The sequence below is a fragment of the Cryphonectria parasitica genome, assembly GCF_011745365.1.
Source record: "Cryphonectria parasitica EP155 unplaced genomic scaffold M406scaffold_8, whole genome shotgun sequence".
In the NCBI taxonomy this organism is placed as follows: Eukaryota; Fungi; Ascomycota; class Sordariomycetes; order Diaporthales; family Cryphonectriaceae; genus Cryphonectria; species Cryphonectria parasitica.
Window position 1 is genome coordinate 1,868,199 of NW_024468916.1, and position 24,524 is coordinate 1,892,722.

A 24,524-nucleotide genomic window follows, 5' to 3' on the forward strand; every position below is an offset into this window, starting at 1 on the left:
TGACATCATCAGCCTACATTTGTATTTATAGCTTGATATTCTCACTTCGAGACTTGGTAGACTATTTTCGAGAGCAAGTCTCCATCAAAGTGGATATCGGCCTTGCAGAGCATTCCTTCTCTACAAGTTAGAACGAACATATGTGGACTCCGCCGAGCCACTCCACAAACAACTGTCGGGCTCTCCTTCATCCCCTTTTTATCATCGCCTTCGACGGGGGGAAAATGACTTCGTTTCGACAGATAGAAAAGAACCTCCCCTCCCCCCTTTCACCTTCTGACGCATGTGATTGAAGGGCGCTGTGTCACCTCCATTTCTTACCAGCGTCCGATTTTGTCTTCGATGGGCGTAAGCGGGCGCACAATGCCGCATCATCTGCTTATCGAACCGAGAACAATTGCTGGCTGGTATTAATTGGGGCCTGTTTTGATAGTCTTGAGGTAGGACACCAAAAGTGTCGCCAGATGCAAATCTCAGCGGTTTTTGCGGTGCCTACACACTGGGATGCAGGTCTCACTTGTTTTCATATCATTCTTTCTTCTCAAAAAACACTTTTGTTAACGAGCGACTAAATACTTGTTCGACACTATCTTTCTCATGCCTTTCTTTCCTACTGCTTTTTTGTCTCTCTTTCTCTCTTCTTCATTTTAATGCCTGTCTTGCCTTCGTCCTATGTAGTGGCTTGGTGAATAGTCCACACTTTTGGTTGCCAACTCTCGACCTGCAACAAGCACTTGATTAATCCTTCATCACGGGCCACCTAGGGGTCACAATCGACAGTCTGCTTCTTGACGAAATCTTGGGTCGCCTTTTTCTGAGAGGCGTCGATGTCCTCTGCAGCAACTGCCCACTCCTTCTGATTAAATCGAGCACTGTACTCGTTGTACTCGATGTCACATGTGACCTCCTGTTCCGTTTTCTTGGCGTTCACCACGTTGCGCATGTCTTGACTGACGCTGAATGAGATCACCCGAACATCTTCAAAATGTTAGTCGAGCATGATAAGTTCCAGATCTCTGGGGGAGAATATACTCACACGAGGCAATGACGTCGGCCTCCGGGAGGTACTCGTATTTCTCACAGACAATCGTTTTGGTATCCTTGGTGCCTGCACTGTTCTCGACAGTGGAGGATATGGATTGGAGAATGGCCTCTAGGGTCTTTAGGATGTTGGGGGTAACGTCGATAAACCCCTTCAAGACGTTGGTGACCAACTCAGTGTGAAATTGCCGGGAATAGGCCCGGATTTGCTTGCTGACATTATGGTCTACGTCCATGGCAAGCCTGTATTCACTGTCAGCACGAGAATGAGAAGAAGAGCCAAATAGGCTGAAGCAAGTTAGACTCACCAGGGTGTGGTTTTCATGTCCGTAATCGCGACCTTAGCGCAGTACGCGCTGCGCGCATCAGTGGAAGCCTTGCTGCCGTCCTGAGGAACCTTGTTGTTGGCGTAGACCGTTCTCCACCACCGGCCGCTGGCCCAGCAGCGGTAGTCAATAACGTTCTGCATGTAAGCAGCCAACTGCTTTGAACCAGCCGTGGCCGCATCTTTGGTGGGAAAGTTGACAAACCACAGAGATGGGGTTGTCTTGCTATCTTCAACAGCCTTGTCGGCGACAGTCTTGTCATCGATGTTCACGGTGTCACCAAGCCTGGTGACAGCATGGAAGTTCTCGGGCGCAGCAGGCCCCCCGCTGATGGATGAGCTGACCAGAGTGCCAAGATGCATGTTGATTGTTGAGGAGTGTCAAGAGATGCTGAAAATTATTTGTCTCGGACCACAAATCTTTGAATATGAGATGTTTGCGTTGACGAATGTCCGACAAGACATTGCTCAATCCACAAGAGAGCGAGTGCCCTGATTTATAGCCCAGAGCATGTGCCTTCGATAATTTTGTACTCCAAGCTCTCACATTTGACTAGCCAGGGAATTGTACTCTCAAAAGTCCAGGACCAGGCAGATGCTGCCCAGAATGCTTCAGAGCTAGACTGATAGACCATGAGGCAAGTCGATGCTCTGCTGCTTTCATTCTTGTGACGTCTCGGGCGGAGTTGGCCTCTGCCCGTTTGCAGGCCCAGCGGAAAGCTTAACTCTGAAAAATACCGCTGTCGCCGTAGGCTTAATCGGTGAAGGCAGGTGGCTTCCTCCCGATGTGCTCGTTCACCAAAAAGAAGGAAAGAGAGAAAAGAGAAAAAAGGTTTACGTGTTCTAGATCTTGATCCATCGTTTTGAGAGATCTACTACATTTAGAAAGAAATAGTTTAGGGCCAAATATTCGTTTTCGAGAGAGCCAAGTTTTAGACAGCACGGAATCGTATACTAAACATCACATCTGAACCTATTCTATCCTCTTGAGAGGTTAAGGTCTGGATTTGGCCGCGTTTCTCTTACGTATTAGTGGCGGCTCAAGGCGCCGGGGCAACTGAATCTGAAACATATAACTTCTTGTACGGAAACTTCATATTCATCTGGACGAAAGCATGTTAGCATGCATACCTGAGGGTATGCCATCAAAGCAGTAGTTATGGTCTAGATCTGTGATATTTCCGTTGACGTATTAGTGACTGATGGGGATGGAATAATCGCTGGTCTGGAAGCATGTTTAGTGCAATGTTACCTTACTGAGAAGATCCAAATAGGACGTCTGGGCCCTATCTTGCCGTATGCGTGGTGTACAATTTGAACATATGAACTAACTACCCGTGAAACATATGTGCCGTCTTTGCTATTGACTTAGCCCAGAGAGTACGAGTTCCCTTATCTATCTGATTCGGTGACTATTTTCTCATTTTGTTCTCATCGACCCTCCGTTACACATAGTCGGACCTGATCTTCTGGTTTTCTTTTTCTTCATAAACAGTCTTACGATAATCAATACTCCGAAGATGGCCAATTTGATTCAGAGCAGCCTCGCCTCGCTCGGGGGAGTTGATATCCAGAGCCTCGCAAAAGACCCGCGAGATCCACAGACCGTGTTCTATCTCAATCCTGTCTACGCTTCTGAAAAGGACAATGCTGCAGTCAATGATGCCAAAGAGGCTTTGCAGGACACGATCTATTCATGGGCACCCAAAATCGAGCGTACGGTCCAGGAGAAACTCCCGAAAGATCACAACTTACAGGCAAGCTGGGATCGCGCTTCATTTCGAGCTAAGCTGGTCGACGCACTTGCCAAACAGACACCTTGGTGAGTACCCTAGACAAATCAACTTCGAGCATGCCATTGTTGACGAAGGCCTGGATTTAGGTTGGCCATGACTGGCAATACCACTGCGAGTCCTGTGGATAAATCTCTTACAGGGGACTATGGCAAGGATAAGTTGATGTTCCAGAATCTCATTGATGGACATGTCAACAGTCAGCTACATGATATTCCCACGAACCACCTCAGCATCATCAGCAACCTCATAGCAGAGACTATGGTCCTCAGCCGTACATCCCTGGCCAAGACGCAGAGGTTTGCTATTGTATTGCCCTGGGCCAAGGCGAATGAGGCCAGTAAGTATCTTCGTGAATAACCTTTTAATACTTATGGGCTAAGAATTTGGTTCAGCCATGAAGGTTTTGATCTTCAATTTTGAGCAAAAGGAGGAGAATGGGAAGGTTGATGTTGAGACAACCAGAAGCTTCTATTCGGCCAAACTCAACTTGAGTGGATTCCAGGATGAGAAGCTGGACCAGAAGGAGCTGGCACTAGGGAAGGGACTTGTTCAGGATGCCACCATGGACATTGTGGTCTAATCGGATAAATTGACTCACTTTTATTAGCTATCAAAGTAGGCCCAGAACCCACATCGTAAATGAACCCAGAGATTTGAAACTTCGAGACGAAATTACGTGTAAAATTCCTTTCTTGTCTCACAAAAAATTGACTGATAGCAGAGGCCGAGAGACCCAAAGTATGATCAAACGTTGAACGGTCCAGCCCCCTTCAACGGGACGCGGAGGATATTTTGCCGGAAGACTATTGCGCTCTTTGACGTCTTCATCGGGGAATTGCTATTTTCTACCTCATTCGTACCATGTAATGTCATTAGTGACGACCCGTCTACACCAGTTGTTGTCGACTTTCCCTATGCTGGCTTGGGCGGCACAGATGGACCTGTCCAGACCAGATTCCCATGTTGCCCTTACTGAGAGACGAAAATTGTCTCAGCCATTGAGACCGAAAACGTAAATGCGAGAGAAAACAAAAAGGAAGAAAGTGGGAGATACTTGAGACACGGTTAACAGCAGCTAAATTCTGATGCATTGATTTCTACTTCTTGCAGATCAAAGGATTGGGTAAGAGTCTGTAACTAGGCAGTGTAGAGATCCAAATGCCACCTCTGCCTTGGCAATCATGTTCAGACATACCTGACTCTGTCCTGTAAAGACTTTTGAGGAAAATCCAGGCTATTCGTGCAGTTCAATCCTTAACATGCCGAGATTCGATGATGAACAGGAAGATGAGGTCATCACCGGTGAGCTTATGCGGTGCCCCGATATCTTCCGGGCAAGGCAAGCCGTCGCCTTCGAATCGGAAATGAAGACGGAGACACTCTCAGCAGACGTCTTGGGATCATTGAATGGGGTGGCTCTGGCATTCCCTCTCTTGGGAGCTCAAGGTATGAACGATGGCGAAATCCCATATATTCATCAGTGCAATCATGCTCACCTTTCTTTGGTATTTAGCCGTTGCAGGTGCAATTTCAAGCGATCACCAGCCCATATGGTTTGTCAATTTCCCATTGGAGCTGTCAGCCTCTGTACAGAACTCACTCCGAGATTATCAACAAGTAGTGCTTGATTTCAGATGTTGGTCGAGCCTGAAGTGGTGGACGGAGGTCTTCACACGGATTCCTGTCTCTGATGACCCTCTCACCAAGATCAAGCAGACGAGTGAGTTCGCTATGGTAGCATGCAGAGATATGACTCAGATGCCATGGTCAGTTAACTGCCTCCACGATCTTGTTGAATATAACGTGTAATACTCAGCGCCTCGCTCTGCAGGTTGAAGACGACCATGAGCCCTCAAAGATCTACCAATGCAATCCAATGCCCCATCGGCGAGCTTCATCCAGCTATCATAGCTGGAACAATGTCGAAGTGGTTTGCAAATAATCCAGCTGCGCTTGCGCCGCTTGAAACCGTCTTACAGGCTGTCGTAGGGTCGATCAGCGAGGCAACATTCAATTACAACGATACCAGGACGGTAGTCACCGAGAAATATGAATACATGAGCGAAGCTCAGAGCATAAAATCTTGTAAGTCATCTTATCCTCATGTTACTTGAGGTTCAATATGCTTATGTCATCTAATAGCTGTGCGGCTGCTTTGTTTCGAGATCTCGAGGTCTTTCTACGATGTTCAATCCGGAAAATCAACTCAAATATGGGTCAATTGTGACATGAGCTATCTGGAATACGAGGCAGAGTTCAAAATCGAAGAATGGAAGAAATCTCAAAATAGTATAGACGAACAGCAAAAACCGGTATTACAGGAATTTGTCAAGAAACAGACTGTTGATATTGGTCCAGACAGCATAAATAAATAGATAAATAACGTTGGAAAAGACGGAATTTCTGAAAAAGAAGCCACCCCGAGGGGGGGAGGGGGTTCAGAATTTTGCCTCAGTTCGTACCGTCAATCACAACGTCAATCTTATGCTGCCAGGCTGAGCATAGGAATTAGTGTAGACCTAAACTCATTGCCTCTCAACGGTGGATTTCTGCGGCGTTCCGTGGACTGCTTTCGTCGATCAAGAATTTACTTCAGCCGTGCAAAAGTTGCGACTTGACGTGTCACCAGGAATTTGGCTTACCAGCGGGAGATGTGTTTTCGCCTAGAGATTAACCAGTCAAGCTTCACTTGCATAATCAGAGCCTGCGATCTACTGATGTGCGCCTAGAGGCTCTCTTCCGCACGCATGACGAAGATGCCTGGGTGCGGGCTTGTGGGCTTGACCATCCTTGGGCTTTTTTACGTAACGAAGTAATAGTCACGTTTAACCTTTCCGGCCCTGGGCCAGACTTTACCTCTCCTGCTGGACTTTGTAAGGGCCCAGCCTTTATAGAGCTCGTAAGATAATCTGACATAACGAACTACCCATTCACCTGTTATGGGATATGACATGTTCAGGAAAAAGGTCCAGACCCTGTTTCAGCCAGATAGACAGGAGCTCGATACTGTTTTCGTGAAAAAGCTGTTTTCAGAAGCATGTCCTAAGAAGGAGGGTCATGATTTCAGCATCTTACTGCATTCATGATGTTGTGTCATTCTTCCAAGAGAGCGATGTGTTGAATGAGACGTTGCTTTCAGTAGAACGTTGCTTCCAGCAAGGACGTTATGTTTTAGAAAGGTGATGTTTTCAGCAGGGCGTTCTTTGCAGGCAGGTTAGCTATTGGTCGGACGTCATGGTTGAATGTTGCCCTGCAATTCAGACTGCCTCGAATTCCTCGCCCTGTTTGATAACCCTTAAACGATAAAGATAAAAGCTGGAGTTACTGACTTTGAATATTGGGAAGATGCTAGGAAACGTACTCCCCATCCACCTCATCTCGTGCCAATATCATCAAGAGCAAATCAGTCCGATATCATGGCAACAAACGGTATGTTCCCTTGTGTCTCTGCATGCTTATCCCATATCAGCGTCCAGTCTTATGAAGGTGGTGAGGATACGTGATTATAGCATCGCCCGCCAGCTTGCCTTGAACTCTAATTTCCATGGCCGTAATTTCTAATGGTCTTCAAAGTGCTTCAGTCAGATGCCGAAATCGTCGACAAATACGACGAAGTTCTGCAACCCGAACTCACTGCGGCTCTTCAGTCAATCCAAGGCCTATCTTGGGCATCTTTCAGTCTAAGCAAAGACAGCAGCCGATATGCCTTGAAAGTCAGCACGACTGATCCCTTGAATTCCAAGTGGAAGGAGGCAGCCGATTCACTCAAGGCCGTCTTTTTGAAGTCGACAAAGCAAGCACTAGACGTCAACGTCATAGAGGCCAAATGGTTTACAGAAACTCGTCATGTGGCTCCTGGCGCGCAGCAGCCGTATGAAAGAGGCGGTAAGAATCCATTCGGCCTGTACTCGATCGGCCGAAGTATCGGGGTGGAGCAACTCAACGGTCCAGGAACCCTTGGAGGGCTCATTACCATCTCGATTGAGGGAAAGCCCAGGGTCTATGGATTGACCAATAACCACGTTGTTAATGTCGGCAAGACTACAAATCAGCAGTGTGAGTTTTCAAAGAGGCGTTGAGTTTCGTTATCCGACTTATTCGTTGACTCCTATGTCTGAATAGCTGGTGATCCGACTTATGTAGAGAAAGACAACACTATTTATTGTCCAAACTACCAGGATCTAGAGGCGACCAAGATTGCACTTGGCGACGATAAAATTCGATCGTATAAACTGGGCCAGTTGCGAGGAGCCTCTGGACGCACCCTGTTTGTCCCGCAAGGAGCAAGCAATCCCTGTCTTCTTGACTGGGCTCTGATCGACCTCAACACTGCTACTTTACGAGACATACAAGAGAGTGATAGAAAGCTCAAACCTAACTTTGAATTGGCTCGGACAGATGCACAAGTGAGTTACTGATTGTTGTATCATAAGCTTCCTACGACAGTCGTGGGTCCCAAACACCGACTGACGAGACGTCCTACTCAGATAAGGGAGCATCCGTACCCGACCTCGATCAGTTACGACCCTAACATCCACCTTGTTCCAGGTATGGAAGTCTTCAAGTGGGGACGTACAACAGGCGTGGGATCAGGTGAGGTGAACATGACTAGGAAGGTGATGAAGATCGCCGATGTCGAGACTTGGAAAGGCTCAATCTACAATCCGAACGGTGATGTAACGGTCGCTGAGTTATTCGTACCTCCCAGGAGACTCGAGCCCTTCTGCCAACCAGGGGACTCGGGCTCTTTGGTCGTCGATGGCGAAGGTCATCTTGTTGGGCTTCTTTGGTCACTGGCTGATGACGACACTATTGTCACTGACATTCGTGTGGTGTTTGAGTCCATCAGGGAGAAGATGGAGTTGAAAGCTGACACCGTCTTCGGTGTTCCTACAAAGTTCTGAGGAATAGAGACAGAAGAGTTTGCAACTCGGCGATTTGTTCATAATTCTGAAAAAGCTTTTGCCTAATTCTTTCAGTTGTGTTTGACTATTCCAAATGATGTTATTTCCGACGAGGCTACCATAAGTCAGAGACGACTGCTAGGTTATATCTTTGCAGGGGCCTCGCAAGTCTGGGGAGCGGATGCAACATAATGAAGCTTCAATATTAATAAGACCTCGTGTGGCAACCCAGGTGTACATCTGTGGTATTTGAGTGCATGGTATTACCAGTCGTACTTAAAGACGCGTCAGTGAACGTATAATAATTGGCAGTAAGGAGGACTTCTCGGAATCAAGGAAGGCTGGTATCCACTGACTGCCAAAGGCTCATAGTTAGTGGGGACTCATTTGATGACATTCTGTTCTTCGACGGGCGCGGCCCGGCTGGTAGTCATCCGAACAAAGTACGCTGGCCGCATACAAAGAGCCCACAGGGCCGAGGCTTTTGTAGATCTCAGATGAACGACCAAGGCTGAAACGGCCCTGTCAGAATTCTCCCCAGACGCCTCTAGATCTGCTCAACGTTGGGGGCCCCCAAGCGTATCATTGGGATGACTGGGCCTCCTTCTCCTAGAAGCGTCCGCGGAAACCCACATTGCGGATACTTCTCACATAAGCTTCCTTTGAAGTCTTTCACCGGCTCTCTGGAGACCTGAAACCTGCAAACCGGTTCTTCGACCGGGGTTTCGAATTTGGCCTCCGGACGGGTAAGCGTGAGATTGCGGAGCCCGCCAACTTACAGAATCAGAGATCCACGACGGTCGTAAAATCGATGAAAGGTGAGGAAAAGGCCGAATTCCTCGAAGCATGAAGATGTGCAGCAGGAGAAGTAAAGGAGAGAATAGAATGGAGAAAGCAACTGACAGGCTTCAGTCACAACTAATCGCCTATTCGTGAAGTGGAGTTTTGGTCCAATCTTACACCAGACGCTTGCGTAGTGACTGAGCTGCCATTTGACCTCGATCATTGAGACACAGGTCGTTGCCAGGCTCCAGGTTTAGGTATTATCGCCTTCGAGTGATAAGGCGCTCAATTGAGGCATATTACTACTCAAATCATTGCTCTTTGGACAAAAACAGAGGCTCTACTTTTCAGGCCTCGATCAGTTGGACATTGCAACGAGGCCACAGAGTGACCCGGGGTCAGGCTGTGCAAAGGGTTCCCGACCATCTAAGTAATATTACTACATGTGGCCCGGGGGAGAGGCCTGCAACGACCTTTCCGTATTGTGGAAGAACAAATGCATGAACCCAGACAATGCTAGATATTTAGAAGAAGATGTTGCGCCGAGTGAATATTGAAAATTGATGGAATAATTACTTTGCTCTGCCGCCATTCAAATATCTTGGCTCTCTCCTGTGCGCCATTCAAAATCATCTATACATCAAACAATTCATTGTTACGGTTGTGCCTACGTTTTTCGAGACTGAAAAAGTAGCAATTCCTAACTATTCTTCCACCTCACAGCCCGGTAAGTTTGACATAATCACCAAGTATATTTCTGTTGAACGCAAATCTCTGACGGTGCTCTAGGTCGGACCGCTATTCGAAATCGTTATCAAGAACGCTCCAAATCATATCATGTTGGACCACCAGACCAGAGTGTGGTACGACCAAACCCACGCCGAGATGAAAACAATCCACCACACTCCCGCGACACATGTCCGACACATGTCATATCCAACACCACCAACCCAAGCCCGCCACATGTCCTATACCACGCCGCCACCCACCGTCCCGTCAAGAACTCCATCCGTCAGGTCGAGCCACCAAGACTTCCAGTGGCTCGGCGAGCTGCAGAGCCACACCTCAGACTACGAGTACCTCAAGCCGCTGCTGAGAGACAGGCGGTTGGAGCTGCAGCAGCGCCAAGCACAGCTAAACTTCTGGACGCGCGAGATCCAGGACCGCCAGAAACAGGTGCGGGACTCGAACTTCTCGAGCGGGGCGCAGAGGAGGGAGCTCCAGATCCAGCTGCAGACGCTGCTCCGCGACCGCGAGGTGGCCCGTCAGGACTATCAGAGGCAACAAGCTGAGTTTGAAAGGCTGAGCAGGCAGATTCAGAGCCATAGGGAGATCATCGATAACCTCATGCAAAGATTGAGGATAATAGTTTCGTCTTGATTGTTTCTTCGAGTGGGAGCAAGAGGGGCAGAGGCTTGACGTTAATAATTAATGAGTGGCGGTATGAAAGGCCTCGGTAGCCTGGAGGTATTTTGTGACTTAATTGATGTATAATCAATAATTTGGAAATCAATTCATCCCGGCCTTGGACCTGTTATTCGTGAGCTGTTCCTCGCTGAAAGTAGTGCCTTGCTTTCAAAGCCCTTGTAGACACGAAATCGACTTGCGGACGTAACCCTCAAGGCACTGCATGTCGAGCAAGGAAATGGCACAGTGTTAGATGTGTTTGGCCGAAGCCTTGATTACATTGAATTCTTCTAGTCTGAGGAACTGATCTGAGGGGATAGTGACCTTATGTATAGATAGAGTGCGTGCCAGCGGGGGTCCATTTCCTTGTCAACTGTTTCGTTTCTCAGCACTGCGGGCCTCAAGGCACCTCAGACGGCCAGGATCTGGAAGTAGATAAGTCTCTAACAAAATGGCCCCTTCCATGACTGGCGCTAGAAGAGAGTGACAGTTTGTACGCTCCAAGGAGAATCCTCCAGATAGGCAGCCCCGAGCAGTTCATAGGGAAGAGATCCTTCTAGGACGGTCCGGTTCTTATCCGTATCACGAAGACTTAGTCCGTCGTCAGTATTTAGATAGCAGTCTCCAATCAGTTCAAATGCAGGTAGATGCTTCTCCTCACACCACAGCTGTTCCAATTTGGAAGTTGGGTGTAGTGAGGCAACGTCCCGGAGAACAAAGTGAGAAAGACCGCTCGGGAACATGTGCACCGTATCTCCTGGCTGCATTGACACAGGCCCCAAACCGGTTGTACCCTCCTCAGACACGAAGAATGCGCGGCCATCCGTTGCCAGCTCGATAGCCTCGAAGAAAGAGCTCGGCGGCGCAAGGCTTTCAGAGACGCCTGAAGAGAAGGATGCTGCAAAGTCTGGCGGAATGCGCAAGATGTTAATGTCTTGTCTCCCTTGCTGTCGTGATGAGACGTGCGCCACCTGGGTCCGCAGAAATAGCCTCTCAAGCCAGTCAATCAATGGCTCAAAATCAGGGAGAGAAATCCCTCCAGTAATGGTTCGTGCAAATCCCAAGAGCTGTTGAGAATCCAGCCATACTTCGTCAGGTCTTCCCAAGTTTGAGCCTTCGGGGCGGGAACCGACGAGGTACATCCAGTGCATTAAGGTTTGCGTTGCTGCCTGTTTGTCTGACCATCCGAGCATTCTAGGACCGACCTGCTTGACGCGGTCGCGAAGTACAGTCTGCAAATTGAGGACCCTTTCTGGGTCATCGAGACTCAGGTCCATTGGTGGGGCCGCGCACCAGGACATGTCCTCACCATCCGGTCGCGGGACCACACGCTGAACATTACTCATCCAGGAGACGTTCTTCCGGAATGTATAGGAGCATCTGAACAGCTCCCATGGGTTTTTTCTATCGTTTGGATCATCTGTTTGACTGTTAGAGTCCACTTAGAAGGCTATGAGTGAAGTAGTGTGACCATGACAACCGCGGAGGGGAGAATGTCTCTGAAAAGCAGTTCTGCTACTGTGAACTCCGCGTTCCCCGGCCTTGCCGACATATAAGAGTGATAGAACAGGTGAAGGACGAAAATGCAGACGCTAATATCTCGAGGGTCTGTAGGGGCTGAATCAAATACGTACTGCAGAATGTAGCAAGAACCTTGCACTGATCAATGAGGCTGCCAAGAGCGTGTCCGATCCCCTGTTTCTGGCGGGCTAGTGTCGGCCCCATGTCGCTGACTGACGCCCAGTCGGAGTCAAGAAAGTTGAGGGATAAAAGCGATTCCGTCCAGTAGTAACAGCCCTGCACGAGATCCTTTATATCAAGATACTTTCGATTTCTTGGCGCGGAAGAGCGAAACAGCTCGTTCATGAGCCAACTCATGGTGAACATGGAAGGATCCCTCACGAACTTGGCGTCTGTCAACCGCTTTTGGGAGGGCAGGCACCAGTATGTGCACGTATCTCGAGACGCCTCTTGCAGTTGGATTCCCAACTGAAGCCGACTCCCCCGTCCTGACCGTGGGGCAACGCCTTGGAGTTGCCAATGATCCAAGGCATGGAGAATAGCTCGAAGGCAGTTCTCACAAAATCCGGTATCTAAGGCCCTCACCCGCGCTTCAAGGCATCTGATGTACCAGTCCAAGACTGGAAGCAACGACCCCGGCAATTGCTTGCATTGTTTCTTCAAGTCATCTGTAAGGCGCTTCATTTCATTTCCCACGGTGCACCAATACTCCTGCTCTTCGTGGATGACTTTGAGCGTCCATCCAGTCTTTGCTTTGTACGTATCAAGGAGGGTCATGCGACGTCTATCGGCTATATCGAGACCATGGCTCCAGTCTGGGATCCAGGATGGGAGATCGCGACGATTTTTGCGTTTCTGGTCACCGGCCCAGCAGGCTAAATCAGGACCTGCTGCGTTGCGACCCAGGAAGGTGTTCCTGTAGACCTGGAAGACGTCGAGAGTGTAGTCTGGTGATATCCCGTGCTCCCATTTCGCAAGACTGAGAAGGCCATACACTTTATCACGGTCGTCGGTAGCTTCACGGTTTGAGAATTCCTGGAGGAGATGGACAAGATGAGTGCCCCCCTCTTCATGCCATCTCTGTCGCGTCCGCTCGAGGTTGGATAGCTGGCTGTTGAGTAGGTCAAGGACCTTCAAGTTCTCTGGCTCCAGCTCTGCCAGGGCTGTCGTCCTTTTGTGGTGTGAGGATATGAAATTGGTAGCGCCAACGAAGATCTCCCAGCATGCAGAGACGGTGCCGTATTGCACGATGACTTTTTTGCTCACAGCAACTTCCTGAACGACCCAAATCCTTTTCCACCATGGACACACCAGAAAGCATTTGAGGCACTCAAATAAGTGCCGCCTGACTGGTTCCCGAAGGCTCATGATCTCTCGACAATATTCGTTCTTGTCTTCAGCTGAGAAGAGCCGCACCAAACCCATCGCGCAGAGGCCTGCGCTGGCCGGTGACCTGAGGACCTTGAGCTTAGCGGAGCGACAAGTCTCGAGGAACTCGTCTAAAAAGGCATCGTCTTTATAACCGCCGTAGATCTGCCTCTTCGGACACATCGGTGGTTCTGTCAGATCTAAGCGCTGGATTCTGTGGCTTCGCCCATCGCCCATGAAAACAATGACCTCCTTCGCTTGTTCATATATTTGCCGCATGAGGCTAACCTGATGACTGCGCTCTTTATCGTCTTCCTGATTGATACACTAAACTTGTCATCAAAAGGCACAATCACTGTGGTAGCGGGAGAAGGAAGCAAAAAGCAACCATGAAGAACGGAGTACTAGCCAGCCAGTGGTTGGAGTGGGGAGGGAGCTGATGGACAGAAAACTGGGAAAAGGAAACCTACTAGTGCGTCCACCCATAGAACAACGTCGTGATCGGTGTGTCTCAGGTAACGGAGAGCACAAAACAGGTTGAAGGTGATCTCTACCGGGTGGTCTTCAATACGCACGATGTTCCCAACACGTGAGATGTCCTCAACATAGATGATGTCTTTCACGACAGAAGAACCCCACACGTATGAGAGTGCCTTGTAACACGAATCGGCCTCATGGAGTTCGCTAAGCTCATAGTGAAGAAGCCTGCATCGTATTGGGTCTTTCCACTGACCAGGAGAAATGCTGACCACGCGGATCTGCTTTGGCCTGCACAGCTTTCGGTAATATTGAGGCAGTGCGCTGGTGCGGGGGGGTCGCTCCAAGGACGCTGCTGGGTCTGATGGATCCATGACCACACACGCACACGCAAATCATCAAGGTTTGGAAGAAATGAAATAGAGAAAAGTGAAAGATAGTAGCAAGTAAGGAGAGCATTATATACTGCTCAACAGGAGGGGGATTTGCCAGGCATTTCTGGTACCGGGCAGTGGCAGGTGGCTGAGCCTTCCGGAGGCCTGTTGTAGCTGCAGTCACCCTGCACCTAAGTACTGGTGCTCAATCTAAGCCACGTCATTCAGAAATTGATGATGAGGTTCAGCTTAGCACGAGAGAAATTATGTCGTCCACAGGCGAGGATAGTCATGTGAGTGAGCAGGCCTGGATACAATGTCTGGTGGTTGGCTTATTGAGAGCTGTGCCTTTAAAGTAGACAAAATACTGAGTTGGTAAGCTTCCCCCAGGGCCCTGCCGTTGGCAGGTAGTGTATGTACTTCGGTGACAGGCTCCTTGTTCCATGCACTATGTTGAGCAAGGAAATGGCACAGTGTTAGTTGTGTATTGGCTTGAAGCCTTAAGCATTGAATTTCTAGTTTGAGGACCTGGTGAGGGGATAGTGATCCTATATACAGAAAGAGTGCGTGCCAGCGCGGGCCCATTCCCTTGTCAACCGTTTCGTTTCTCAACACACTATAAAGGGAGGGCTCGTAGGCAATTCGAATATCGATCGCCATTCGAAATGGTTACGAAGATCTAAATGTACATCGCAGTGCGGTGATTATAAGCTACCGCGACACCTCCTCGCCTTGTTTTCTAGTTCTACGGTTATCAATTGCCAAGTTTTTAGCCATCAGGGAAAGATCAATATGAGCCGTCCTATCCAGCTCTTTGGCGGTGGTGGCGTTTCTATCAAGAACCCTCTTGAGGACCAGGACGAAGGGCCCTTCGATCTAGATATGGTCTCTCCAAAGTGGCGAGCCTTTAATAGCAGTCTTCTCAACGACTGCGAACCGACAGGACGGACATCCCCAGTGTACTGTCGTCAGCACCCAGCGAGATCAGATTCAGGGCCTGGCTAGCTTTTACCTGGAATCCCAGGCGATTCACACCCGGTGTCTCCTCCATGTAAGCCTTCTCTCCTTGAACTAGCACCCTGCTTCAGGTCGAGCTGACACGACCATCTTGCCGACAGAGCATCGCTACCATCACGGCCTCTCAACCTCAGTTTCCATGACACAGCTGTCACGAATACATCGTCCAATGCTATTCCCTGCCACGCATCGTCCCATACTGGGCCAGGTCGCAGCAGCAGCTACCACAAGAGGCCCAACCCTCACACTCATGGCTGAACCCTCTCTCGTCCGAACACCGAGCTTGACTGACCTCCAGAGCCCATCCTTTGTCCGCAAGCCGCATACTGGGGTCGAGCCGAGGATCACGCCGTCCCTGAGTACGGGCGAACCGCCTGTGGTCGAGTAGAGCAATCTGATTACGGCCGCGGCGGGGGGCTCAGGAGGCTGCTATCGCGGCCAAATATGCCATGCATGGTGACCAAGGGGTGTGAATTAGCTGGTGCGCTTAGCGAGAACATAATTGCTGCAGACTTCTTGCTGTCATAGTTGACCTCCTATATCATCTGGCTAACCAGTCCTGGAATGATTCCCATCCTGAAGGAGTGGCTGTGGCTTGCTTATGTTGGTATATCACGGCATGCAACACTGTCTTCTCGGGTCACCCGGCGCATATATTCCAGAGGTTTTTTTGGTTTTTTTTTTTGGTTTTTTTTTTTTTTTTTGGTGTAGATGGAAAGGTCTTTGCGACTATGGCTCCTTTGAAAGTCAACAGAACTTATTTACCACACACCTTAACAGACAACATAATTGATATTGAGTTTCTCAAGCTAATTGCTGAAAACAAGCAAGTGCAATCCGATTTTGCACTCCATAGCAGGCTTGCAACGTCAATGCCGTGAGCCCAAGATCGCCAATGATGCTTACTCGTTCCCTGCCCGGCCTTTCAAGACGCCCCGCTTGACTTCTCGCGTTTGTTCATACCCTCAGCCTGTACCGTCGTCATCAACACAAGCATGTTCACATTATGCTCGGCCTCATACCTCTCCTTTGTTTTCAATGTTGGGAAGCCTGGGAATGGGGAGCTGAGATAAGGCAGATGCTGCACGCTGTCTATCACGTGCTCGTGTGCAAACAATATGACAGGAGCGAAATCTGCCTGGCCTTCGAGGATTACATTTTGCCAACGTCGGCTTCCGTCCACCCGCTGACCGGTACTTGCAAACATTCCAGGCATTGCGGTGAACTTGCTATCAAACCAGTGCTCTGTGACAATCTTGGTGACGTTCTTATCTTCGCGGAAGAAGCTGCCAATGACGCGGGGTTTGTTGTCAAGCGCCAGAGAGCCCTTGAAGTACGGTTTGAAAGTGAGAGTAGCGTCACTGACTGCGGCTTGAGGAGGTACTTGAACGACGAGGCTGGTCTTCTCGAGCTGGGAAGTGGACAATGGCCAGAGTTCGGGGTACCATCTGTCGCTATGCGATGGGACCAGGACTCCGATATGACCGGCTTCTTCGCAACATGCCAGCGAGATGCCCTCGAGTCTTTTCGTCATGGACGTTGGTGGAAGTAGAACCATGTCGTGGCTTCTCATCAAGGTCTGAGGCGTCATGTCACGCTCTGTCCGTAAAATCTGATCAGAAATCCACTCCGCGCGCGTGTCGCATGAGGGTGGGCTACACGCACCTGCTTCCACAACGCTGTAGCCATTTCTCTTGAGCTCCATGATACTCTGTACTTGCTTCCGAATCTTCTTTGATACGAGTGCAATCGGTGGCATAGGGGGCACTCTGTCGCAGAGACAAACATCTACAAACATGGATGGCTCGTTGTCGAGAATATTGGACAAAATGGCATCTTGAATCTCGGCTGGCAGTTGAGGGTATAAGAGAAATGACTCAGCCGACGGACTCATTGAGTAGACAGGCGTATCGGACGCTGGCGCTAGAGTCGTGATCACAGGGGACGCTGTTGAGCCTGCAACGAGGCCTGCAGACAAGTGGGTGCCCTTCATCTTATAAGTAGTAGTGGTTATTTGAGAAAAGAACTTAGTCTCGCAACTCAGGAGAGAGGAACGTGATATATGATGGCGGATTGGGTTCGGTGTTTGGCTTGCTGAAAGGGAATAACCATGGGACTGGAGAGGGAAGCTCTCTTCTTAAACGTGAATACTGGGAGCTTTGAAGTCAAACTTAGCTCTCCCTAGTATCAAGAGCTGTCCTTTCCTTCCTTCCTGATTGTAGTAGGTAGGGGAAAGCTACTTGAGTGGGAAAGAGCGTCCAAGTAGTCATTTAGATCTTCACCTCAACGGACAAGAAGTATGAACAGCGTCTCGAGGCAACCACGTGGGTGCTTCAATATTTATAAACTCGAAAGATTCATCGTCAAAGGAAAAAGGTATCGAAGCCGTAACAACATGATCCAGTACAATTAATTACAAACAAGACAACCACTGCGCTCCGGCTCAATCGGTGTGGACAATTCCTCACCTCCATGAGCGACCCTTCCACTGGATAGCCAGCACAGGGATGATGGAGATAGCCACCATCATGCCTACTGCAATGCCAGCGCTCTGGCGATAACCAACGGTAGCGAGCAGCTCAGGGAACCAGAATGGTCCGATGAAACCCCAGATCTGCCTGACGAAGGTGATGAAAACACCAACACTGGCAGCATCGGATCGATAGCAGTCTACGGCGTATGTAACCAGTACGGTGGTTACGATTTGGTTGCCTGCAAAATTGACAAGTTAGAGAGATGTAGTCCGTAATATATGCAGGTAATGCGAGCAAGGGAGATAGGGACCTACCAGCAGAGCAGATACCGACGCCAATGAGGGGGGTGACGTTCCAGGTAGTGCCGGCATAGTACAGCTGCACCAGGAAGACCACGACGCCGATGATGCACAGTGCAAAGCCGAAGTAGCTTAGCCACAGGCGGTACTCAGGGTCGGGGTTGCGGCCACCCAGCTTGCGGCGGCGCATCGACATCCACAGATCCGACATGCGACCTCCAACCTGTTCACCGATGATGGTGCCAACGATGACAGCGATCATCTGCAGACCGTTTTGCTGCGTGTTGAAGCCGAAGAGCACAGGGAAAAGCTGAGGAATCTCGACGGTAACCATGATGCTGGTCCACAGAAACTCCATCGAATAGGCCACGGCGGGGATGACGACACACGGGTGCGCGGCGTGGGCGAGGGGCTCGACAAAGTCATAGACGGTAAGGGGCGACTTGTCGATGCGCCGGAAGCTAGTGTACTGCTTCTTGAAGTCGGACTTGTTCTTCTCTGTCTCAGGGACCGCCTCGCCGCGGATGTAGCGAGACTCCGGGCCGAAGAAGAAGTAGAGGACAAACTGCACGGCATTGGTCTAGAATAGAAAAAAGGAACAAGTTGTTAGGAGACAAGCACAGTATAGGTGTGTATAGATGGAGTACGACTCACGATGGCGAGAATGTAGTAGATCCATCGATAGCCAACCCTCAGGGCGACGAAGCCAAAGATGAAAGGGGCGACTGGGACACCAAGGGTGACCATGATGGTCCAAATACCCATGTACCTCGCCCTCTCGTTCTGGAAGAAGGTCTCGGCGACGACACCAGATCCTATGGCGGCGGCGGGGCAGATGAAGAAAGCCGTGATGGCACGGCACAGCCCCATGGTGCCATAAGAGTGAGCATTGGCGCAGCCAATGTTTCCGACCAGACTGCAGACCAAAGAGATAAGGAAGATCGGCCGTCGTCCGTACCGTTGTGAGAGCGGCCGCCAGAGCAGGGGAGCGATACCAAGAATACAGATGACCAGCGAGGTGAGGTAACTGGCCGTCTGTACCGCGATGTCGAGGTCCTCAGCGATGTTAACAAAGGCAGCCATGATCGCACTAATTTTCGGTCATATTAGCATCTCCCGAAGTGACATGCATTTTGAGATGATCGACAAGAGTGTAACGTGGAGATGTTTTGAAAAGCGAGGGCTACTCACGCCGCCGTAAAGGTTCCCATCATGGCGTGGAACGCAACGAGAATAAGGTTGACGACTTTCTGCAGATGCGAGACAAAAGATTTGGTTAGCAAAAAGTTGTTCCATCTTCCGATCAATGACTCTTGTGGCCTTCTTCTTACCTTTCTCTGCGACCAATTGTACGGGTCTGCGTCTGTCATGTCGGGAATTGGCTCCAGGTCCAATGTTCCATGTCTCTGAAGAAGGAATTGCCGATGCTCTTCAGAGAGCTGGTCGATGCCGTCCTGCTGGGGACCGAAGTTAGAGATTTTCATCGTAGCTGGAGAGACACACATATTGCGTCCTCTCGGGGGTTGGATTCATTGTACGCACGGCGTATTCATTCTGGACGTGGTGCGGCTCTTGCGCCGCCTCCACCTTCGAGGGGGAAGGCGAGCGCTTCTCGTCCTGGCTCATCTTTGTTGAAATTGTGTGCTGTTGAGGAGGGTCGAAGGAGGTAGGACGGCGGAACAAACAACAAAGAAGGGGATCTAAAGTTGATGGATGTGAAGTGCGGCCAGAGAAATATAAATCAGAACGCATGGATTGTCGGACACATTTCTTGCTTCCGCCGAGGAATCCGAGGGGGATGCTATTTGGGAGAAGGGAAGGGAGTTGGTGCGTATAACGTTAGGGGCAAATAACACATGCATACACATACACCTATAGTACGCCAGCCGCTCCCGACAATTGCCAAAGGCCACGCCTCGTCAAGGAAGGGCTGCTCACTAACAGTGCGTTTACCTACTATGGTAGAGCCCATAACCATTCCTACACTTCCAGCTACTGTTGATTTTTCGAACAAGTATAAGTGACACACGGGACACTAACCAGAACCAGGAAATACCCACCGGCGACACAACCTCAATGCGTCCTCTGACATGGGACCTGGACCAAGGGTACGCGCAATCAGGCCACTCTCACGAGGAGTTTCTGGGGAAAGCGGGTCACTATGGATTGCTATGGACCTCGGGATGGGGCCGCAACTTACACGGGGGGGTGGAGAGAGGATCTGCGGGGGTGGAGGCAGCTGGGTGTCCAACCTCGTTTTGCCTCAAGTCGCTCGGGGAACCCCCAGCACTACCCTCCCAGCGCGACCACCACTGCCAATTGACTGCATTACCAACACCCTAATCCACCCACCTGCAGCGCAATGAGGACCCATCTGCATTCTTGCATCGGGGGGCCTCTGCAACCATTCCGAGGTTGCACCGTACTACCATCACGGCTCCATGAATCCACTCCCGGCTGTGACGCTGCCAGAATCTTCGCAAGAACCCCCAAGACGTGACGTCTGAATCTTGTTATATTCCCTACAATACCAGTATATGAGGTCCAAACGCCTTCTTGTGAGCCTCACACCTTGGCATCGTTAGCTGGGTAAGTAGCAAGCTTTCTTGGCGCAGACACTGACTGCTGACAGGACACCAAGCTCAGCAGGGCTCGGCGATAAAACAATCTAGCGTCGGGATACCGGCATTCTTGTCTTTCAGAAAGAAGGAAGAGGGAGGGACACAGCACTGGAGGAGGCGGTGGCATAGGGGGGTGGGACCCTCGGAGCCTTGTCACCCCCGGGGATGGGAGGAGGGGCTTTTGTTGAATGTGCTAGCTACTGTGTAATTTAGACCCGTTCAATGGTAGGATACATTATTAAGTACAGAGCTGGGCCACTGTACGGGGTAGCAGCATGCATTCTGATTCGCCAGCTCTTGGCCGGCTTTCGCGACAATCTGGGGATAGGCTAAAATGGTCGGTCTTTACCCCAACAATGTCCACTTGAGCTTTTCTCGAGCTGGATAGCACTACTGGGTAGCGAGGTGGGGGGAACCCGCACAGAGCAAACATCGTTTCAAGGAGGACGAAGCAGGAAACAAGGCACGAGACTAAAACGTACTATGTCGCTGCTAGCCCATCGCAAGGGCTCTTCATCGTCCAACTTCTTATGTAGACTTATTTTGAGATCATGTACATCGCGAAGGAAATATGAATCTTCATGAAGAGCATGCTGTACAGAACAAGGGTTTGTATTGTGTTTAATAAACTGCACATTACCCCCCCGGGGGGGGGTGCATAAAGGGCCACGTCAATAATAGTAACCACGGCGCCTATTTCAGAAGTGAGGACGAGGATCGATCAGGCGCCCCTTTTCCTTCACCAAAAAATTCAATCAAGAAACCGTCACCAGAGAGTGAGCAATAGCCACACGCCTCATTCAGCTTACTATTTTAGTGGATGTTTGTCACCATGCGCGTGATGAGAAGGAAGCGCTACCTGGCCAGCCACGTTTTCTTCCCAATTCTGGTCCCCGTGAAAGCCAAACGCGAATACAGAAGTCTATGCGGTGTTAGTTCGATCTTTGGATGCATGTCCATCCTGCAGGGACCTCCATGAGGGGTAGCTCGCAGTCCAGCACGATGAGCGTGTTGAGCTGGGGCGCTTGGGCGGTGGAAGTGTTCGTCACAGGACTGCGACACATGGACTGTCGTGAAGACCCAAAGGCTAGAGTATCGAATGCATAACAAGGTACATAGGTACAACAAGCTTCTCTAAACGGAGCTTCGATCTGGAGTCCGAGTATTTTCACTGATGTGTGTTCCTGTAGTTGGTTGTAGACATGTCTCTTTTTTTTTTCTTCCATGCATTTCTTCTCCTTCGGTCGATTTCCGTTTCCTCCCTTTCGCCTTGTGGCCGGACAAAAATGTGTCTTCTTTTGCGTCTCCTCCTCACGCAGATAATTCGAGTGCGTTATTAACTGGTGCCGAATTACCGAGCGATACGAGTCAATGCAAGAGCCTGTGTTCTTCGGCGGAGACGATCGAGATACTCACATTCCCGAAGACTCTGCCCTCGACCTTGGACAGACCCGAGCTTCCCAATAAAATGAGTGGATAACAGCATGATAATCCATCTTCTGGCCGCACGAGTGAGCTGCCACATTGGAACACAACAATGCGGCATCTAGAGTATGTAGAACATGCTTATTGCTGAGTGCCAGCCGCTGGCAACAGCGTAGCCCTTCCACGTCACATTATATAGTGGTTATCTCTAGCAGGTAGGGCGGTGGCAGAGACCTGTTTTGATGTCTTCTGATGTCTTCTATGATTATAGTGTTGAACGAAACTCTCAAATTCTCCAAGTGTTTTGTCCAGAAGCATGGTCAGTCTGTTTCCCCTGCCTCGTACATGTGTAAAGTAGTTATGCGTACTGATTAGCGACAGAACAGCCCACAGTGGCAATAACCAGCCATGCAACCCTTCAATGCTCTTCACTGGCCATTGCAACGGTTGCATAAAATTGCATCCACGTCGTCGTTCACTACAGTGTCACCGGTCTCCCGAACAAGACCAACCCCCGATGGTAACGCTGCCCAAAGCACCCCCAATCCTTGCTCGGTCAAGACTTCCATTGCTGCAATTTCGCCGATATTGCAGTAAAGACAAAAGTCTACCACGGGGGTTTTTTTGGGGGGGTGGTTTTCCTTTTTTTTTTTTTTTTTTTTTTTTTTCAAAGAACAATCCTGTTGTCATCTCACTGCGCATGTCGGAAATCCTGTTGTGATGAAACAATAAAAGAGATAGACCTCAGCCCACTTTCGTAGTATTGCTAGCTTTCGTCCGCGGAGCCTCGTGATGGCTGGCGGACGAACGACGTGAAGGATATTTTCAACCGAGAGACAGAAATATGGTCCGACTCTAATGAACAATGCATCAATACCTGCGTGACTCGTCGACCCGTAACTTGTTCTACCGAGTTCGCATTGATGTCCTCGCGGCCACGAACTGGACTATGGACTCCAGATTCAATGCTCATGCGTGCGAATACCACCAATCTCTCCTCCAGTTATCATGCCGTTCCAACCGCAATGGACGCGACGAAACCACATACACATAGCCAAAGTTTGCAGAAGAGCGTGGATGCTACGTCCAATCTTCCCCCCTTTGCCGTAAGATTCGTCATAATTATGAAGCCTCATTTCTTGTACGATGTCAAACAACTTGCACAAGCAACTCGACAGGCAGTGACCATACAATGTAGTTGGGTGTTCTAAGCATACACTATGAAGACACTGCTGCCATAATGATCGACTACAATTCAACCTAATTACAACAAAAGTAACAATGGTAGGATAGTAATTAAACTATGGAAAGAGCCCTACGAATATCTTGTCATTGGGGGACCAGAGGAGGATGTTCATGCTGCCACCATTGGCGTTGCAATCTGGCTCGCTGTTAGACATTGTACGCACGTCTCATAGTTTGTAGCTATGTACGATCATCGTCACGACTCTCGGAAGCTGGAGCCACACAAAACGACAGTTCGACATACCCATCACCAACGAGGGTATATATTTGCCTCTGGAGACAGGCTCGACTACTTACTCAGAGATACCAAGGACTGAGAGTCTCTTTCAGCGCGGGTATAAGTGCGCGTGGCGCACAACGCCTACTTATCCCACAGAATGGCCAGTCGAAGATCACGGATACAAAGTCTACGCTCCTCAAAATAGTACACAACGGGCTTGTGATGAAGCTTAGCAGTCTCTGAGAGCCAGCAAGCCGCAGCGGATAGCAAAGCACGGTAGGACAAACGGCTAGATGCCACTGTCTTCGTAGGGATTCCCGTAGATAAGTACTTACTGACAATGCAAATTAAGTTGCAATCTTCAGGTACCTTCAAATATTAGAGATAGGTCAGCTGTGGAAGATTGTTCTATATAAAGCCACCTGGACCGTTTCAGTCCAAGGACAAGAAATGGGGATGGCCAGCCCTTTCACGTTCGCACGTGAAACAATGAGCACCAAGTAGTGCCAAAGAGACGACAAATGCATCAATTAACTATTTCCAATGGAATTGTTGGCCCATTCGTGTCTTGAGATCATATGTCACAACTAGTGTTGACTGCTGAGAAATAGAGAGAGGGAAGAGTACCGGGGAAAGGAGGAAAGAGGGGGGAGGGGGGCTTACAAGAGACTTGGTCTCTCTACGTGCAAGGCGTCTAATGGGTTGCATTTACGGTCAGGGTAGATGGCTGGGGGTTGTCCAAAAGCTATGAATTCTTGAACAGGCGATCTATTAAATTGTGGTGAGCGACGATTGCTGTAGCACACGTCACTGAGCCTTCAAGAGCAAGCTGGGTGAGTTTTAACTCGAAATACACGCAAGACTTCAGTTACATGTCAAGTCAGTCTCGCGTTGGTATTTGGAATGTGAGCATTGACCAGACAGTTTTACGAGGTGTATGCGGCGTAGAGCTCGAGCCTCTCGTTCAGCTTCTAGGTTGGCTCGATACATAGAATCTGTAAGGGCTGGAGTCAACGAGAAAACCGTCTCCGGCTCATACTCAGGCTATATATTTGCACGTAGCCAATCTTCGATGATTTTGAGCCGTTCAATGTAGGCTAGGAGGGGTAAATCAATATGTCAAATAGATCCTTTTGAACATGACATTGAAGACTAGTACGGTCGCGTTGATAGGGGAAAAATTGCTCTTCCCATTTTCTACAGTACACATCCTCCGGGCTTGAGGCT

General features: G+C 49.5%; 8 protein-coding genes across 8 annotated transcripts; 4 read left to right on the top strand and 4 right to left on the bottom strand.

Moving 5' to 3' along the window:
* Positions 1–524: 524 nt before the first annotated feature.
* Positions 525–1,888, bottom strand: M406DRAFT_358068 (uncharacterized protein). Its single transcript, XM_040923780.1, has 3 exons — positions 1,350–1,888; positions 1,037–1,284; positions 525–978 (listed from the first exon to the last, which is right to left on the bottom strand). Exons 1-3 carry the CDS (start codon positions 1,727–1,729, stop codon positions 761–763), a joined length of 846 nt encoding a protein of 281 aa, XP_040772643.1. The 5' UTR covers positions 1,730–1,888; the 3' UTR covers positions 525–760.
* Positions 1,889–2,886: 998 nt separating this feature from the next.
* Positions 2,887–3,519, top strand: M406DRAFT_50824 (uncharacterized protein; the record flags this gene model as incomplete). The annotated part of the gene is made up of 2 exons (XM_040924423.1): positions 2,887–3,188; positions 3,249–3,519. The coding sequence occupies 2 exons, from the start codon at positions 2,887–2,889 to the stop codon at positions 3,517–3,519; spliced, it is 573 nt and encodes a 190-aa protein (XP_040772644.1).
* An 810-nt stretch (positions 3,520–4,329) lies between these two features.
* Positions 4,330–5,568, top strand: M406DRAFT_358073 (uncharacterized protein). Its single transcript, XM_040923781.1, has 4 exons — positions 4,330–4,608; positions 4,676–4,928; positions 4,994–5,247; positions 5,305–5,568. The coding sequence occupies exons 1-4, from the start codon at positions 4,422–4,424 to the stop codon at positions 5,535–5,537; spliced, it is 927 nt and encodes a 308-aa protein (XP_040772645.1). The 5' UTR covers positions 4,330–4,421; the 3' UTR covers positions 5,538–5,568.
* Positions 5,569–7,394: 1,826 nt separating this feature from the next.
* On the top strand, positions 7,395–8,130 carry M406DRAFT_324210 (uncharacterized protein). Its single transcript, XM_040919836.1, has 2 exons — positions 7,395–7,568; positions 7,650–8,130. Exon 2 carries the CDS (start codon positions 7,767–7,769, stop codon positions 8,064–8,066), a length of 300 nt encoding a protein of 99 aa, XP_040772646.1. The 5' UTR covers positions 7,395–7,568; positions 7,650–7,766; the 3' UTR covers positions 8,067–8,130.
* A 1,556-nt stretch (positions 8,131–9,686) lies between these two features.
* Positions 9,687–10,229, top strand: M406DRAFT_74618 (uncharacterized protein; the record flags this gene model as incomplete). Its single annotated transcript, XM_040925749.1, has 1 exon — positions 9,687–10,229. One exon carries the CDS (start codon positions 9,687–9,689, stop codon positions 10,227–10,229), a length of 543 nt encoding a protein of 180 aa, XP_040772647.1.
* Positions 10,230–12,485: 2,256 nt separating this feature from the next.
* M406DRAFT_267037 (HET-domain-containing protein) lies at positions 12,486–13,996 on the bottom strand (the record flags this gene model as incomplete). Its single annotated transcript, XM_040917852.1, has 2 exons — positions 12,486–13,472; positions 13,616–13,996. Coding segments are annotated over 2 exons (1,368 nt in total), but the record flags the coding sequence as incomplete, so codon positions are not given.
* A 1,942-nt stretch (positions 13,997–15,938) lies between these two features.
* On the bottom strand, positions 15,939–17,006 carry M406DRAFT_333731 (uncharacterized protein; the record flags this gene model as incomplete). The annotated part of the gene is made up of 2 exons (XM_040920866.1): positions 15,939–16,612; positions 16,679–17,006. 2 exons carry the CDS (start codon positions 17,004–17,006, stop codon positions 15,939–15,941), a joined length of 1,002 nt encoding a protein of 333 aa, XP_040772649.1.
* Positions 17,007–17,477: 471 nt separating this feature from the next.
* On the bottom strand, positions 17,478–19,270 carry M406DRAFT_50469 (uncharacterized protein; the record flags this gene model as incomplete). Its single annotated transcript, XM_040924415.1, has 5 exons — positions 17,478–17,725; positions 17,802–18,366; positions 18,441–18,876; positions 18,978–19,036; positions 19,118–19,270. 5 exons carry the CDS (start codon positions 19,268–19,270, stop codon positions 17,478–17,480), a joined length of 1,461 nt encoding a protein of 486 aa, XP_040772650.1.
* Between the last annotated feature and the right edge of the window lie 5,254 nt (positions 19,271–24,524).